Here is a 17,938-nt window from a genome sequence, read left to right as displayed (position 1 = left end):
CTTTATTTGCTTTTTGATATCAACGATTCTCTTGCTTCTTTGCGTTTCATCTCATTTCATATTCTCCTCCTGTGGCTTCTCCTTTATATCGGCCTCTGGTGAAAATGCGACGACACAGAAACGCGCTGAATTTCCGTTCTCTCGATGCATCTGGAGGTGGCGTTGGAGCATTGTTTTGATGTTGTGGGTGTGTGTGCAAAGCAAAAAGAGGACATAATATAAAAAACACATTAAAGCCTGGGGCTAGAATACAGGAGCAGTGCAAAGGTGCCAAAAAACAAAACAGCTTTTTGTTTGTTTTAGATATTTATATATATATTTTTTTGTGGTAATTGCTTTCACTTTGAGATCAAAGCCACAGGGCCTGCAAAAACAGCTTCCATTAATACTGATGAAACAGTTTCCATTTTCTCCTCAAATGATTAATTATTACTGTCTGCTCCTTTTGGACTGAACCTGTATTACAACCCCAAAAAACTGAAAGACACAGTCTCTTCTTCCTCCTTATTTCCACGTTTGAGGGTCATCTGACTCCTGGCCAGCCGATGCTTCGTGTCACCCACCCCCAGCTTTGAAACTCCTTACTGTTCAGTTCTGGTCCTCTTAGAGATTTGTCCACTACAGTCTGGCTAACTTGGCACCCAGCTGTGCTTTAGGACTTTTGCTCAGCAGTGGCAGCAGGCGTGGCCAGACTCTCTGGCTTCACAATCTGGTAGGTGATCAAGTACTCTGGGTAAGCCTGAGGACAAAGAATACATGAAAGTCAAACAAACTGTTATGATTTCAGTGCAAGGGAAAAAAACGTGGGTTACTACAAGAAAGACAAAGTAAATTAAGTATGATCTTTTAAAGGCTGGGTAAGTATTTCAAATGTGTGTATGCTGAGGATTTTTGGAATTTACAGTGTTGGTCCTTTTGAGGATTTAAACACCCAGTCACACGGGCCTAGAGACCAGCTGGCGACTGCCTGGCAACCTCCATTCGCTAGGAAAAAAATTATAATTCTCTGAGTGCTTATGATTGATTGCTAAAGCCCCAGTCACATGGTCACCATTTCATACCACAATTCTGAAAACATGACAGTTCTTACTTGGTACCTTGGGTACCAGGCAGTGTATGTACTGAGGTACAACTGTAGGGGGCAGCATACGGCTACAAGTGGCTATATGCAGAATAAGAAGATGGCAACTGGTGCTGCTGCCCTTATAGGTTTGGTATCAAGAATCATGTAATTCTACTGGTACTGGTACCAATTAGTAAATTCCTGGTATTGTGACATCCGTGCTAGAGACTGGTCAGTGTTCCCATTGGGAATGACAGTAATAATGTGTATTCCCTGAAAGGCTGGTGAGTGAGTAGTTCGGGTTGCTTGCCATTACTGGGTGAAATTGGCTGTGGTGCTGCATCGACAAGGTCCTTACGATTACTTTGGTCACAACTGTGCAAACAGTTTGCATGGAAGATGCCAAATGTCTGCAAAGACTTGCCACTACTCACTAAAAGCTTGTTTCCGCCGCTGAAAAAACATGAATAAATACATACATTTTTTTGCATGAGTTATTATGTCCAAATTTCAAAAGTTGGACTTAGTAACTCAAACTTCCAAGTACCTTGAAATTTAGAAGGCAAAAATGTTTTTCTGTGTGTACCAACCTGCTCCCCTCTGTAGATGACATACTCTGCATATGCCAGACCATTGACACTGGGTCGTCCTATTACGGAGTGGTGACCAGGAGGGGCGTGGGCCATTTTCATTGCACTAAACTGAAGGAATGATTTACCGAGTGTCACCCGACAGAACAGCATCTGTCTGCAAACACACACAAACACACAGACGCACACCATGGAATCGATAAAATCAGTTTATTTGATCTTTCGGTAAGGCAATTTTTATTTCAAGAATATTTTAAGAAACGAAAAAGATCTCGCTAAAGCTGCTCAGGCCGATGTGAGCACCCACCTGTGACATATGTAGCAGGAGCGGTCTTTGTGGGTTGGACAACCTGTTCCTCCGCCGATCCCATACACGTACTGATTGCTCTTGGAGGAGTTCTCGGCAAAATAGATGCCAGCGCCAAACATGCCTCCGATGTATGCATGACGCTCATCAAAGCCCTTATGGATAATTGCGTTGATGAAGGGAGAACCTGGAAGGCCCGAAAAGTGAGAAATGACACAAAATATTCAGCTGCCTCCACTGTGAGCATGTCTGTCCTGACAGTGATGCCTGCATCAGAAATGTCTTCAGATACAAGAGTAATACATAAAAGATCACAGCAGACTCTGAAGATGCCAGAAAAGGTAGTGTACTGCGTACTGGAAACTGAGCTAAGAAACTGGGAGGATTCCACTCTACGGCAGTTAAAAAGAAAGATAATATTACAGTTAATTACAAAGCACCTTAGTCCTCAAGAGAACTATGAAACTAGGAGAGGACGGAGGAAGTGCAGAGTGCGACGCTTCCTTACTTTCCCTCCATGTAAGGAAACAGAATTTATGCATTTCACATACTCCGGTTAATTCATCTTTTTGAGCTTTAGAGGACGGCATGCTGACAGCCAAAGCTGTCACAGATATTTAAGGTGCTTCGACTGATTCACCACATCAGCTCATGTACTGATTTTTAAAGTAGATATCAGGAGCTGTCGGATACCTTTGAGCAGTGCAGTTCTTTTAAGTCTTTGCAGGAACTCATGTAGAGTTGAACCTATGGACCTTTTTTATGCTGTCTAAATTTTAACCTCGTGGTTAAACCTGCCACCATGTTAGCCTCAGTGTCTGTAGAAATCATCCAAAACTGAATGGTATGCGTGCTCCTATTCTCCAAAATGCTGTATGACAGTTAAACGCTGCAGGTTAAATGGATCTGGTGTAATGTTTGTAGTCGATGCCGCAGCGCCGACGTGGATGTGTCAGACTGCAGCAGAGTTATCACACAATCAATAATAAGCACTTTCACGGTCCAATACTATGTGAGGAGGAAAGGGAGGAGCGCTGCCAGAGCCCTACAACAAGATGTCCAACGGGCTACCCGTGTGTGTTTCTGACCCCCATAACATCAGAATGCCATGAGCACAGCATGAGGACCCGACATCCTTTACTGGGACATGCGCTCAGAGTCCAGCACAGCCAGACTATGACAACTAATGACAACTGAGCTGCACTGAGCTGTGATTACCCCTTCCAATAAAGGATGTTGGGCCCTGCTCATGAAGTCAGTTTCTGACAGATAATGTGATAAATATGCTTATGGGTGGCCATCTGGAGGTCATTCTGTGGGGCTCTAGTGGTGCTTCTTCTGTTTCTCATCGATCAAAAGAGCAGACAGTAGTCCTGCAGCAGCAGACCATCTTGTGATGGCATGTATGGGCTGGACTATCTATGCAAGTTGAAAGGGATGCAGGTACCATCTCATGATACCAAAAGTTCCAAAAACATTAATAAAGGGAAAAAAAAAATACTGGTAGCTGTCTCAGCCTCCCAGTAGGTACATGTATGGTATCGCATTCACAAAGTTGGGTGTCCACACTCCCTGCCCACCCCGCAGGGCGCTGACAACACCGTTAACTAGAGTAAAATTCAAAACTACTCCCCTTTTTGGGGATGAATTGGGGGTTTTTTCTAGTCCACTTGATGATGGATTCACAGCAAGAGTAATACTAAGTTTAACTAACTGTCCTATACTGAGATAATCCAATTTTGGATTCGTGTGCTTAGCTGTGTTTGTTGGAAGAGTTCATTCCTTTTCAGATGTTTGGTACATGAGTCAAATGTATTTCACAAATATTCATTACAGGAGTGCAAATGTTTGTCAGAGCATTTCAGCATAAAAAAGTAAATCAGCAGGACTATATTTAAAGAAGCTCAGCATGCTTTCATATTTTACCACATGCACAGTGTTTATTTACCGTGAAAGAGCATGCGCTCGTTGTGGTGGTTGTGATTCTCATCTGCAATTTCCTTTTGTCTGTGTGTGTATCTTTCCCGCAGCTTCTTATTCACAACCTTCTGAATCTGCAGTCAGAGGAAAGAGAGGACGGAAACAGCACACATAAAATGCTTAATTTATGTCCAGATTGCTTTTTCTTTTTTTGCTTTAAAGGAGGGAAGAAAATAAAAATCACTTATTTCTGTATTTGTACAGTGTGATGTGTTTTGTAGGTCATACTTTAATGATGTTGTAGCGGCTGAAGACCCCGCCCGCGTTGCCTCCGTCGCGGTGCTCTCTGATCGTGCTCTGTAGCTGAGGAGGAAATCATCAAACATAACAACAATGAATCATCATAAACACTAAACTTTTTTTCCCTCAGATTTCTAAAATGAGATAAGATGAGATGAGATAGCCTTTATTTGTCAGTTGCAGTTGCCCACGGAGATGAGAGACCTTGCCGACCGTACATACAATACACAAACATCACATTGGGGAGACAGGTCAGGCCAGGTAGCAAGGAAAAAAAAACATCGAAATGTGTAACACAAAAGGATAATACAGGAATGCACAGATATCAACACACCATAGCACAATAAACACAGACAAGCAACATGGGAGAGTATTCCAGTGTGTACAGCTGATCTGGGACCGCTGCAATCTTTGATTGCGCCTCCAGCTGATCCGGTGTCCACATCAGATGGGAGTGACACTTTTCACATGGATACATTTGAAAACGCTGTTTTCGCATTGCAGTGTGGACAGTGAACCCGGAGCCTTTTCGAAAACGATGACACATTTTAGTCATGTGATGCAGTCGTGTGACCAATTAACCTAAGGTAGCGGAGTTGTTTTGTTTGCTCTCAATTTTGACAGCCCTATTAAAGATTAATATCAGTTTGTACATGCTCCAGATCGCTTTTCTTCAATTCAATTCTTTAATTCTCACTCGCTTTTGCAACTTTGTACTTTTGTGTTACTCGCAGCAACAACACCACCTCATTGTTAACTCGATGTGAAAAGTTAAAATAACTATAAAGTGTGAGAGGAAAGCAGCAGCTCATTCAATCAAGAGTAGATGCCTTCACAGTGCCTGTGGGGAAATGTGGCATAATACAGCAAAAATAATGTGTGCAAAATAATTGTAGGTAAAAATATTTCATCTGCTTTCCTTCTGGTATTTAAAAAAACAAATCAGTCCAGACTCCATGACTGTCATTTGTCAAGTTGTCGAGGAAGAATTACAGATGAAATTACCTGTTAAATTTCTTTTAACATGTGACTGTTCTCATTAATTTCAGCTCATTCACACTGATATCGGCTGTCTCGTTCAATCGCGGCTTCTCAATTACGAGAGCAATGCAGGCAGTGGAGCAGCTCCACAGATATGAAACCTCTCGTTCAGCTGGCTGCTGTGACACCGCGTGATGTGTCTTTAGGCACATGGTTGAAATTACTGTTCAAGCAAATGAATAAATGTTGTTTCACACTGAAAGAAATTCATGCAGGTGGTAAGATAAAAAAAAAAAGGTGCTATGAATTTAAATGTGGTCAGTGTCGTGTGTAGGTTACATGTGCTTAAAGGGGCGTTTGCGTACCTCCTCCTCCACAGACTGGAATTCCTTGTCATCCGGTTGCAGGTCGATCAACATGGTGCCCTGGCTGGAGCAGTGGAACGTCAGGTATGGGTTTGCACCTATGAGCAAATATTTGCAAGAGAGATCAAGATGTTTAATTCAACTAAATTTTAATTAAAAAGGTAAAGGAAAATTATACAAATTATATTGTTCAGGAACGACAGTCATTTTTACACACAGAGACTCGACTTGACTGACAATCAGTTTCATGGCTTCATGTTAGTTAATGACATATTAATCAAATAAAAAATCCTGAGTTGATTCCAAGTGTTGATTCCAGGAAATTGATGAAGTCCAAAGAGGTGCTGATGCAAGTGAAGAGCCCATCATTAGGTTTACATTTGTTTTTTCAACCTATCAGTTGAGATAGCAAAGAGTTTAGGAAATGATAACTAAAGTGGATGATCAGAGTTACTTTCATGGTTAGGAAAAACTACTTCACAACATCTTGTCAAGTCAAAAACACTCTTGAGCAGGTATCACGAATCACTGCCAACCTCTGTGATAGGAGAAGCCTTCATTAGTGTAAGACAGCAAGGCACAAACTACTTGTATCTAATCCAAGTGTTTGACATGTAGATATAAAATGAGTCACATTTCCTGGATAACATATCTGAACATTAGTAGAATATAATGTTATTGATTGTGAAATACGTCTAACTGATTGTTTTAAATATTTATTGGCAAGTTTTATTAACACCCCCCCCCCCCCCCCCTTCCTTTGAATGCTTTTCCACTCAGTTACACTCAGTGCGCTGTTCTCTTCTAGTATACTGACCTTGCTGGCCTCCCAGCAGTCTCTCGATGCCCTTGATGAGTTTGTGTCTGTGACCGTAGGCGTTGATGCCGATCTCCTTCAGCTCTTCGTGACCCATGTCTGCCAGCACATCCAGTGAAATCTGCCCAGAGATGGCAAAAAAAAAACCAGAAGAAAAAAAGAGTGCACTTGTTATTTTTCCCATTGCCTCTAGTTATACAGTCATAAAAAATTGATTTAACAATGCTTTAATGTATTTAACAGTAAGTCATGTGCCGATAGTGGCAGCAGGTCATGCTACAAGCTGATAATCTGAACTGTCCGCTGTAAAGAGTGATGAGTTCAGTGATCTAAGATGTACCGCGGAGAAAATAGGTCTGACAAATATTCATGAAAAACAGCAGCCGCACAAAGAAAAGGTCAATGAATGGATGGCAGTAATCAAGCCAGTTGATATGCAAATTGACGACGGCGAAGTCATCGCCGCTCTCCTGAATTTGTTCAGGGTGAGTAGAAATGAGATTCATCCTTGAGGCAGAGATAACTTTCCCTCCGCGCTGCCTTGATCACTGATACAGGTGTAAATCATCACAGCTTGAGTAGTCTGCTGGGAGTTTACTGCGACGTGCTCCGCGGAGAAATAAGCTAAGCAGAAACCTGTCACACCGCGGAGGGGTAAACTATAGCGTTTGACTTTTGCGGATCTCCCTAACAGAATAAAACAATTTGAAGAAAGGACCAAAAACTGGTTAAATTAAACAAAACTGTTTGAAAAACACTAGAATTCAAACTGCTTTTCGCATGAGAACTTCACATCTGTTTTTATTCTTTAAGGCGCTGACCTCAGACATTATTAAGGCCCTGGGCAAACCTCCTCTGAACGTCTTCCTTTACATCAAGCTAGTTAACAGTGAGGCTTGACAAGGAAGAAGCTTCAAAGAGTGCAAAGTTCAAACCATTATTCTGCGATTCATCAAGAACACTGAACGGCAGCAAAGTGCAAAGTCTGCAGCTAAATTAAAGGCGTCTATAACGAGTGACAGGTCAGCTGAAGCAATGTTTGTTTCTTTGTCACACCTCTGAGTTCTTGTTCATGTCATTCTGAAGTAGAAACGTAGACACAGCTGACTCTTACCCCATCTCTCTGCATCACTCTCAGTTTGAATATTAATGAAGGCTTGTTTCCCTTTAGGAGGGGAGGGGGGCAAGAATAAATTTAACTGCACACAGAATCTCCCACAATGCTTCCACCCTGCCTTTTACCAGCTGTCACCTTTCAGTGTTACTTTATTTCACTGTCTGTTTTCTCCTCGTTCTGTGACCTCTTTCATCTCCTTCACTGTTCTGTCTCTGCTTCTCTTTTCTTTTATCTTCATCCATTCAAGCACCTTTCTCTCTTTCCTCCCCTTTGTCTTGATTTACCTTCTTCTCTGTCTTCTGTGGAGATCTCCACCTCCCTTTGTGTTCTTTACTCTCTATACATCTGCCCGTTTTCCACAGTTTTCAGCACGAAGATGTGCAAATTTGGTAATGCTCTGAGCTGAATGCTAAAGCCGGCGTGCTAAGCAGATGTTTGTGGTGTTTGCTAATTGACTTGCTAATAAAACGCAATGCTGATGGGAAGGTCTGCAAGATACGCAACCATAAATCAAACAATTACAGACGACAAAATTACCAGACAAATTAAAATTCTGAATGAGCTACTTAAAAGAAAAGAAAAGAAAATCACAGCTCATTACATCTACAGCAGCGGTGTCAAACATAAGGCTCGGGAGCCAAGATCGGCCTGGCAAAGGCCACGTCCACACTAACACGCTTTCGTTTGGAAACGCATCTTTGTCTCTCCGTTTTGGCCTCCGTCCACACTGACGTTTTGAAAACGCTCTCCAAAGTGGATACATTTGAAAACGCTGTTTTCGCATTGCAGTGTGGACAGTGAACCCGGAGCCTTTTCGAAAACGATGACACATTTTAGTCATGTGATGCAGTCATGTGACCAATTAAACTAAGATAGTGGAGGGCATTACACAGCAGTTGTTTTGTTTGCGCTTAATTTTGACAGCCCTATCAAAGATTAATATCAGTTTGTACATGCTCCAGATAGCTTTTCTTCAATTTCTTTAATTCTCACTCGCTTTTGCAACTTTGTACTTTTGTGTTACTCGCAGCAACAACTCCACCTCATTGTTAACTCGATGCTTTTCCTCAACATTTTGCTGCGACGTTTCAAAGAGCCGGAAAGTAAATAAACGGCAGACAGAAATGAGGCAGGCCGCATCGTCTTGCGTTTCACGCGTGCGCAGCACTGGAACGTAAGCGTTTTCGGCCGTTTCAATGTGAACGCACAACTCTGTGAAAACGACTGAAAACGACAGTGTGGACGCACAGCGTTTTCAGACGAAAACGCCGTTTTCAAATTCATCCGGGCTAGTGTGGACGTAGCCAAAGACTCCAATCTGGCCCCTTGGATAGCTTTGGAAAATGTGAAGGAGGACATTTTGGACTTTTAACTTTTTACAGCTTTTCCTACTGATAAAGACCTCAACTGTGACCATTCATACTCCACTAAAGTAATTAAATGATAGATTATTTTACACATTTAGTTCTTACAGCATAAGCCCAAAAAGAAATCCTGAGAGATTTCTTTCATTTACTACAGGGGCTTTCTTTGTCATGATAAAAGTGAGACATACTGTTGAAATTTGGCTTCTTTTTCTTATATCAAGACTGACAGAAAGGGGAGTTTCACTTGTTCGGCTCACATAAGATCAAAGTGGTGCTGCATGTGGCCACCCTTGGTCCACAGCTACATAAAATGTGTGCATCAAGTTTTATGTCAATTGTGATACTACAGTCAGGATAACAGTGGTGGACCACAGGATGCAGACAGATCCTGCCATCCTTAGATCCACACACAACAAGTAACAACAACAAAAAGAGGGAGACCAATGAAGTTGTTTTGCTTAGAAACAGGATTGGATTCACGACAGCCTCTCTTCCTCCTTTTTCCTCCTATTTCACGCTTTAAAAGTCTGACACATCAGAAATGCTGTTTGTGTACCTGTTCCCGCTGAAAGATGTCTCGGAGGTGTTCCAGCCCCAGGCTCTTTAAGAACTGGTTGATGGTCATGTCAAGTAGAGCTGCAGAGAAAAAGTGATGTCAGCAGGGTTTTCACAAGTTTTGACTCGTGGTACAACGGGCGCTCTTGTGCGTTCACCCACCTTCTCCTTCTTTCCTGTCGGAGCCAGTCGCTCCATCTGCGGGACCGGTGGCCCCGGCCACCGTGATGTCACTCAGAGGAGCGGCCAGGTTGTCTATGCTGCTGGCCGCCGACAGGCACGAAGGGGAAGGAGACGGAGAGATGACCACACCCCCTGTCGCTCCTGTGCTCACCACATTGGCACTTACCTAAAAGTAAGAAGGAGAAGGTTTGCTTTGACTTAGTAAGACTTTCTAGAAATTTTCTTTAGTCACCAATTTTGAGTGTTTGAGCTTTCAGCTCTTGAGGTGAATTGAAAAAGCTAGCGACATGGCAACCAGACACCACAGAAAATCAGTGACATTCAGCCACTTGAAGCGACGATGGATGTTGATTGTCTTGATGTGTAGTTACATTTCACGGGAGATGCACGCAAGGTTATGATGTAGGATTTCACAGGGGCTTGCAGTTATCGTAATCAAACTAACTGTGGGACCATTCATTCATCAGAGCGGTGTAGTGTGAAACGTTAGCGAGACATGTCAATTTTTTTGTGGCTCTTTTTTACCGGGCTAAATCACCATGGTAACTTAGACCCACAATCTGTCTGGGAGCAGCTTATGTTGCATGTGTCACTTTAAATTCAGCTCGAAGTGCCTCATTTTCACCAATTCTTTTATTTATATCATGAAGTTACAGCCGAGCAAACTGTTAGTTGCATTGTGAGTGGAATGTGCATGTGATGCATAACACATATATTTTTATAATTGATCCTAAGTAAAGAATCAAGCTGCTAAGTCTCTTTTACACCTCTGGAATAGCAGTTACACACACACACACACACACACACACACACACACACACACACACACACACACACACACACACACAGGAACACCTGTTCAGTCAGTAAGAATAATTTCACTTTGATGACGAAAAATAAACTGGTTTTTAAATCTCCTTTGTTTGGCTGTGGGACAGTACGGACAGCTTTAACTGTCCTGTAAATATAACAGCTATAAAGGGGGGAAAAAGCTGCACTGGGAACACACTTTGATATAAAAATAAATAACTGGAACCAAAATGCTTGTTTAACATTTTAGTACTCTTCACCATGGATCTCTTCTCTTATTTATTGTTATAGTTTTATGTTTTTTAATCACCATTTAATCATTATTTCATAACGTCTCTGATCAGAGCAGGCAGTACTCAAAGGAATTATTTTATGCACGAGGATTGTCACATAATGTGTGAAACATCCCTTTTCTACATGAGCGAGTACAGAGCCTGAAACAAAAAGTGGGCTTAACAGAGAAAGTCGATAACCATCATTGTGATACCCGCCATCTCTGACTGGGGCTTTAGGGTTTCTTGAGCCAGCTAATATAAAGAAAGCCTTCAGTTTAGTGCTGTGAGACACTACAAATATTGGTATTGATCTGATACCAAGGAAATATATTGCTTTTTCCAATACAGATACCAATACTTTTAACCTATAAAGACAGCTTACATACGAGACAGCTTCTTAATGACCACATTTTAATGAACACTTAATTAATCACTGTGCTTTTTACTTTCCACTATAATTACTCAAGGCAACAAAACACACTTTTCAGTTTTTCATGTGTTATGAAACCGGATTTTTGGAGACCTGGATTGTGAATGTGCCTGTCTCTAATGCACTTTGGGTCACCTTGAGTAACATGTCAGTTACTTTTATCTCTTTAGGGCTCCTGCACAGTATGAAAAAGTGGATAAAAGAATAAAATTGTATCTTTTTTAAATCAGTATTTATATATGCAACATGTTTTGCAGTGGCATAATTAGCAGAGGAAAAAAAGGCTCATCTACAAACCAGAGGTGGGACCAAGTCATTGTTTTGCAAGTCTCAAGTAAGTCTCAAGTCTTTATCCTCAAGTCTCAAGTCAAGTCTCAAGTAATGTCAGGCAAGTCCGAGTCGAGTCTCAAGTCACTGGTGTAAAAGTCCGAGTCAAGTCACAAGTCTTAAACTTTGAATTTCAAGTCCTTTCGAGTCTTTAAAAAAACCCGAAAAAAAGCATGTTGCAGTTATATGCTAAATGTAAATATTAGACCATGTAATTTTAAAATCTGTGTTTTTCTCAACACATGACAAAATAGTGAACTTAGAAAATATACACAAATTGTGAAATTGCACCTCTTTAAAATGCAGCTCAATTAAACCTAGCTCCAAGAATAATTTTCACCAACAGTTCTGAGATAAGCTGCATGTTATTCTTGGATGCGGTTGTAGGACCAGCTTTAAAATCGCATGACAAAAATATCATACATATTAAAAAAAACTGCATCACCAACGTAGCCTGGACAACATTTGCTAGTTAGATGAAGTCAGCTATCTCATCGTAGCATATTTATAATCATACGGTTCTTGGAGTGAGTGCATACACTCGTGAAGTTTAGTAACTTCAGGTCACTGCAACAAGCCCAGGTACAGTTTACCGACGGATGGGTGCAGGACCTTGAAACGCACCGTGTAGAACGAAAGACCATCGTACCTATCATAAGTTTACCAGTCTCACAAATTGTCTTCATAAATACACATTCGTTAACCGTTTATTAATAGGACCTTTGAGCTCAACGGTAATTAATCAGTAGTGGAAATAATTTCTGGTAGCATCACAGAAATGTAGCAGTGACAATAATACTGTATGCTGTAATCGCACTGGGCAATTAGTGATACAAAAACCTGTTTTATCCTGTGAATAAAAGTATATGTTCTTGTCAATGTACCATAATAACAGAAGCGAAACGCAATATTGTGTCAGGACAATTCACTATTTATGCACAATAAATAAAGGAGCGACAATTTCTGTTCAGCGCCAGACTTGCTTGTAACCTATATCACCAATTATGTTATGAAAATGACGCATTAACTACTAAAAAACACTGACCTTCGTGTAAATGCTTGGAGCAGACTAACCTGTGAGCTGGAGTGTTCTGGGACGTTATATTTGGTCTTTGAATGGCTGAAATCCAGGCCATCCGTCGCGTCTTTGTTACTTCGGAAACATGGCTCGAACAATTTCTCTTCAACGACGTAATCCGATAACAACCGATCTCTTTACCCGTCAGCTTCTCGTGGCTGTCATGCGACCGGCTATTGCAGTTAATAATACAACAGCTTCTTGACATTTTTGTGTTTCTTTTTATCGCTGTGTGACTGATTTCAATTGAAAGCCTGCGTGCGCTAGTACCTCTTGCCACGAGTTCCCAGAATCCTTTGCGGTTTTACCCCTGAATGACATCACATTTTCAATCTCTATATAATATGCATGTTAAATTTTATATTTGGGGTAAAATATCAAGTCTTTTCAAGTAAACCGGTTCAAGTCCAATTCAAGTCCCAGGTCATTGGTGTAAAAGTCCAAGTCAAGTCACAAGTCTTAGAACATTTTTTCAAGTCAAGTCTAAAGTCATAAAATTAATGACTCGAGTCTGACTCGAGTCCAAGTCATGTGACTCGAGTCCACACCTCTGCTACAAACTAAAAAAACAGATTTAAGAAAAAGGGTTTCAGAGAGCGGGTTGGGCAGAGACGATACCCTTCCCTGTTCCTCTGCCATGACAGCTGAGGTGAAACTTGCTTTTCTGTCATAACACTCGTTTGTGGGGTGGAGCAATGGGCACAAGAAGAACTCATTAAATTTTGGTGCAGATCCAGAGCAACTGAAATTGGCAGAGGATGCCCTCTCTGATCGCCCTTCACGTTGCTCACTTTTTTAGTTAATCAGCTTCTATTTAAACGCTGTGCACGGACCTTGTCTGGGTTTGGTAATTAATGTTTGGTTAACTGATTTGCAAATAGAACCTAGATTTTGCACATTTTGGTAATTATGTGACAACATAAATTCATACGCAGCTCTCGAATGAAGACTTCTGTCAGTGAGACGTCTGTTTAAATATGGAAACGTAAAAATGTTCACACATCTGGTCCGTTCGGTGTTTCGTTTAGGTTTAAATCAAAGCACGTTTTTCTTTACATTGAGCTTAAGATTAAAAACTGATATGAATTCTGCTATTAACACTTCATCCGATTCAACACAGAGACAGCATCTGTGCCTATACTGTGTGCAGACACTCACCACAGTGGCCAGTGGTTTTAAACAACTTGGCAGGGCGTCTGGCGGCATGGCATCAATCAAAAGTGCTCTGATGTCATCAGCCTGCAACAAAGACACAACATGTAGACACCTCTGAATTAGTTTTGTATGTTTGTTTGTATTTTTGAACACACTATCTACAGATCACACCAGGTTGTGTTTTTGCAGCAAATCACTGTAGTGCTACACTTTTTCTGGATTTTTTGGCAAATCTATCACTTTATTTTTGAGTATAAGACACTGTCTTTTCTTTTCTTCTGACTGAAATATGCACTTTCTTGTTGTAAGGGCACTTGTGTTTGTATTTTTTTGTGTAATGCCTTGAAAATGACTAAGAAGCTTAACTCAATCATGGTCAGAGGCCACGCTTTGTGAAGTTATCCCAAAGCTAATCTGGACTAAACTAGAAAATGGCACGTGTGACGTTTTCATTACAGGATCAAACTGTCACGAAGCTTCATGAGAGCAAGCCAAATTTTCCAGGCTTTTCCTGGGACTGCTATATCCATTAATGACTTCATCCAATGGTCAATAAATAAACTGAATGCATAGTGTGAGAAGAGCAGCAAATGCCTCCGTTTCCTCTTATCTCTAGCAGAGTTACAAGCCTGTAGATGTCAGCAGCAGTGATGTGCTGTTTTCCAAAGGAGGCTCTCAAACTTTGGTACCTACAGTCAAACAAGGAAACGCGTAAGGAAGCTGATTAGGAAACCTCATTAGGGTGTGAGGAGTTAGAAAGCTGTCTGTTCCACCATCTAAACTTCTGCAAACTCTCCTTATGGCGCTCAACTCTCTGAATAGTTAACCATAACCATCTGAACGTCTATTTAAGTCAATGTGCTGACTCATAAGTATGAAGACTGTTATGGGAAGAAATTAGGACAGATCCCAAAAAAAGTCCCACAAGAAATCCTTTCATACCGTGGCCAAGTCCAGCGGCGTCTGCCCCTCCTGGTTCTTCATAGTGGGATCGGCTCCATGGGCGAGCAACAGCGCGCAGAGCTGAGTCCTCCCTTTCTGGGCCGCTTCGTGCAGGGGAGTAAATGCCCACTTGTCGGTTGCATTGACACACGTGTTGTACTTGATCAGCAGAGCAGCTATGTCCACGTGCTGGACAGAGGAGAGGAAGTAGCGGGGAGACATAAAGAAGAAGAAACAGGAAAGCGGAGGAGAGGAATTAAAACGGTAGAAAATGAGAGCAGATGAGTGAGGAGGTGTCTGGGGGAGGCGAGGGCAGCACGAATAAAAGCATTTAACAAGAGCAAATGTGTGAAGTGTTGCTGAATGAGTGCTACAAAATTAAGATCAGGGGAAAAAAACATGTAAAAACGGATTGCAGGATTGTGTGAAACAGAAAACGTGTGAATTATTAAATCTGTCATGATTTTTCTTTTCCCTCCGGTCCTTCCTCTCCTGCTTTTCCCGCTCGTCTCCCTCATTCCCTCGTCGTCTGTCTACGGCTCGTGTCTTGGTGTCAAACAGAATGTAGCTTGTTTTGCAGTAACAGTCAGGGATGCTTGAGTGTGTATAACTGTTTGTGTGTGCGTTTCCAAAATGCACAGCTCATCAAGCTTTCATGCAAACACGTGTTTCATGACTCTTTTAGCAGAAGACTGCTGACAAGCTACGAGCGCTGTGCCACCAAAGATGAAGGGAAAAAGCACAAATGTAAACCTTCAACAGTCGAATATCCCCCCCATGCTAAAGATGATAGTCATTATTATTGCTGTTTAGGTAAGTACGATCCAGCGTCACAGTTAAATATCACACACTGTGTGCTACACATTTTCTAAACATCCAAAATATGCATACTTGTCAAACTTTACAACAACCTCTTGAGATGATTTTGACTTAATGTGCAGTTGAAAAAAGGTGATAAACTGCAATATATGCAATACTGAGCATATTGCAAAATGTTAAAAATCACAATAAAATCATATAGTAAGTGAAGTATTGTAATAATAGTGTATTTTAAATTTAGTGTATGTAAAACAATATAGTGAAGGGAAGCATATAGAAAGATTATAAGCAACTGAGCTGTTTTATTGATTAAAATACCCAAGTGTGGTTATCTATCAATCTATGTTCATCATGCATTTACACCTTTATCCATGAACGAATTCTAAAAAAGGTTTACGATAAAGATTTTCAATCACTTTTATGCAAAAATTAACTTGATTCATTTCCATCAGTTTTGCGCTTCAAGTATGAAGTAAGTCTTGCTACTCTAAAAGTCGAATACAATAAATAAAAAAAATAAACAAATGCACTATAAATATACAGCTGGCCTCAAGTATTTAAGTGAGTGAATGTTAAAGGAGATAAAAGACTTTTTAAAGAAACTATGAACAGGTAGCAAAAAAGGCAAGCGTCATGTTTGTGTCTTACCCCATATGAAGCGGCATTGTGTAACGGTATCAGCCCTCCTTTGTCCTGCGCATTCACATCGGCTCCATGCTCCAGCAGATACTCGGCTACCTCCAAGTTGTTATAGCCGGCTAGAGAGCGCCACAGGCGACGATTCCACGCAGCAGGACAGAAAGAAAGATGAGTGAGGAAGATATAAAAACGCAGTCAGCTAATGAGAGAAGACAAAATAATGATAAAGACAGAGTGAATGTCAGCCTACGTTCACGGCAGTGGGACGGCACATATAATCATCTTTTCCTTTTACAAGAAAGTACATCAACACAGAGGGTGCGTGGGCGTGTGTCTAAGTGGTCAGATTTATTCAGACCTTTAAAGTGTTTTCCAGCAGTTTCTTAACTTCTGAAGTGCCAGTCATGCAGCAAAACCTCCTCTATTTAAATATACTGCATCATCACGCAGCAAGAAGTGTGTTTATATATATATTAAGACACAAAAAATCCATAATAGAAAGGAGAAACAGGAAGCAGTTTTTGGTCTTTAAACTTTCCTGACACAATTATGTACATTTTAGGGCACCAAATTGAACAAAAGCAGGATAAAAGCAACCTCTAAAGTATGACCCATAATGTAAAAGAGTTAAACAAAACTAAATGCTCATTTTCAGCCTTGAGTTTGCATCTATAATGTGTTTTCATAATTCAGGACATGGTTTGTACTAAAAGGTGAAATTTTAATGTAAATTTATGGATGATTAGATCAGCGTGAATCTCATTAGGCATTTGTGTGTGTGTGTTTATCCCCATGAGGGGCTTTAGCAGGATGGTGTATCAGCTGTTATCTCTGAAACTGATGTCACAATGATTGCACACCTTGAATATATACATAATAGTTTGTCTGCCTTTAAGGGGACAAACGCTGTCTGTGCTATCAAGACTTTAAAAACCGTATTATGCGAGTAATGTAATACGAGGTCATTGTAGGTCAACTGCTCGAGCTAGTTGTGCTATCAAAATGTGGTGTTTCGCTCTACCGATAAAATTAAGACGTAATTATAGATAAAAAGGTTTAAAAAAAAAAAAAGTGTGTGGGCTGGGCGGCTTTTTTACCTGCAAGGTGCAGAGGAGTCGAGTTGCGTCCCTGCGTGTCCCGACAGTTAATGTTGTCGGGGCTGCATAACTTTTGAACCCTAGCCAGGCAGCCTTTCTTAGCAGCGTCCAGCAGCGCCGCGTCTCCTCTGAGCAGGTCCTGGATGTCCGTGTCCCCGTCCTTCACCAGGTCCAGAGGCGTGTTGCCGTCCCTGTTCTTCTTAGTGGGGTCTGCTCCGTGCTGGAGAGAGGAGGCCATAAAAGGGGGAGTTACACAAGGAAAAGAAAGATGGGGAAAAATACAGGCAGATATGTTCTAGAGATATTTATCAGATGTGTGGAAGTGCACGCCGACATCATTAAACAAGACGGCGGCTGCAGTCGGGGGCAGGATGAATGTTGGAGGCTGTGTGGTTAATCAATGACAGGTCATTTTAATACAGTGCACGCTCGCCCTTTAATTCGTTCTGGCAAGTGATTTCTAAGGAAATGAGCAGCATGTTTGGAACGGAGATATTAATTTGTCACATTGTATCTGGGCAAACTCACGGCTAAGGATGAAGATATTTATAACGTACGCTTGGTTGCCATGACACTGAGTGCAGACAACCCCCCACCCCATCATCATGAGAGGACAATTGGCAATTGTCATTTTTTTAAGTATACCCTGATTTAGGGCTGGGCGATATATCAAAAATTTATCGCTACCGAAATTTATGACTCTCATCGACGTCATTTTGCCCATGTCGGTAAATTCAGTATTTAAAAAAAAAAGAAAAAAGAAAAGGCATGTGCAGGTTGGCGATGTTCATGTCCCTTTAA

General features: G+C 41.2%; 1 protein-coding gene across 2 annotated transcripts in view; it reads right to left on the bottom strand.

The window, feature by feature from the left end:
* Positions 1-318: 318 nt before the first annotated feature.
* The window catches only part of LOC113025921 (tankyrase-1-like), a 112,550-nt gene continuing 94,930 nt past the window's right edge, over positions 319-17,938 (bottom strand). For both annotated transcript variants that reach the window (XM_026174178.1, XM_026174179.1), the window contains 13 exons: positions 17,138-17,357; positions 16,050-16,159; positions 14,583-14,771; positions 13,644-13,724; positions 9,545-9,731; positions 9,384-9,463; positions 6,344-6,464; positions 5,527-5,624; positions 4,169-4,243; positions 3,909-4,014; positions 1,961-2,147; positions 1,654-1,810; positions 319-739 (listed from right to left, as the gene is read on the bottom strand). In XM_026174178.1, the coding sequence (XP_026029963.1) occupies positions 653-739; positions 1,654-1,810; positions 1,961-2,147; positions 3,909-4,014; positions 4,169-4,243; positions 5,527-5,624; positions 6,344-6,464; positions 9,384-9,463; positions 9,545-9,731; positions 13,644-13,724; positions 14,583-14,771; positions 16,050-16,159; positions 17,138-17,357 (1,698 nt within the window). In that variant the 3' untranslated portion in view covers positions 319-652. The remainder of the gene's footprint in view (positions 740-1,653; positions 1,811-1,960; positions 2,148-3,908; positions 4,015-4,168; positions 4,244-5,526; positions 5,625-6,343; positions 6,465-9,383; positions 9,464-9,544; positions 9,732-13,643; positions 13,725-14,582; positions 14,772-16,049; positions 16,160-17,137; positions 17,358-17,938) is intronic.

This window comes from Astatotilapia calliptera, chromosome 7, assembly GCF_900246225.1.
Source record: "Astatotilapia calliptera chromosome 7, fAstCal1.2, whole genome shotgun sequence".
Classification (NCBI taxonomy): domain Eukaryota; kingdom Metazoa; phylum Chordata; class Actinopteri; order Cichliformes; family Cichlidae; genus Astatotilapia; species Astatotilapia calliptera.
Note: the sequence above shows the minus strand (reverse complement) of the source record. Positions and strands in the feature narration are given on the sequence as shown.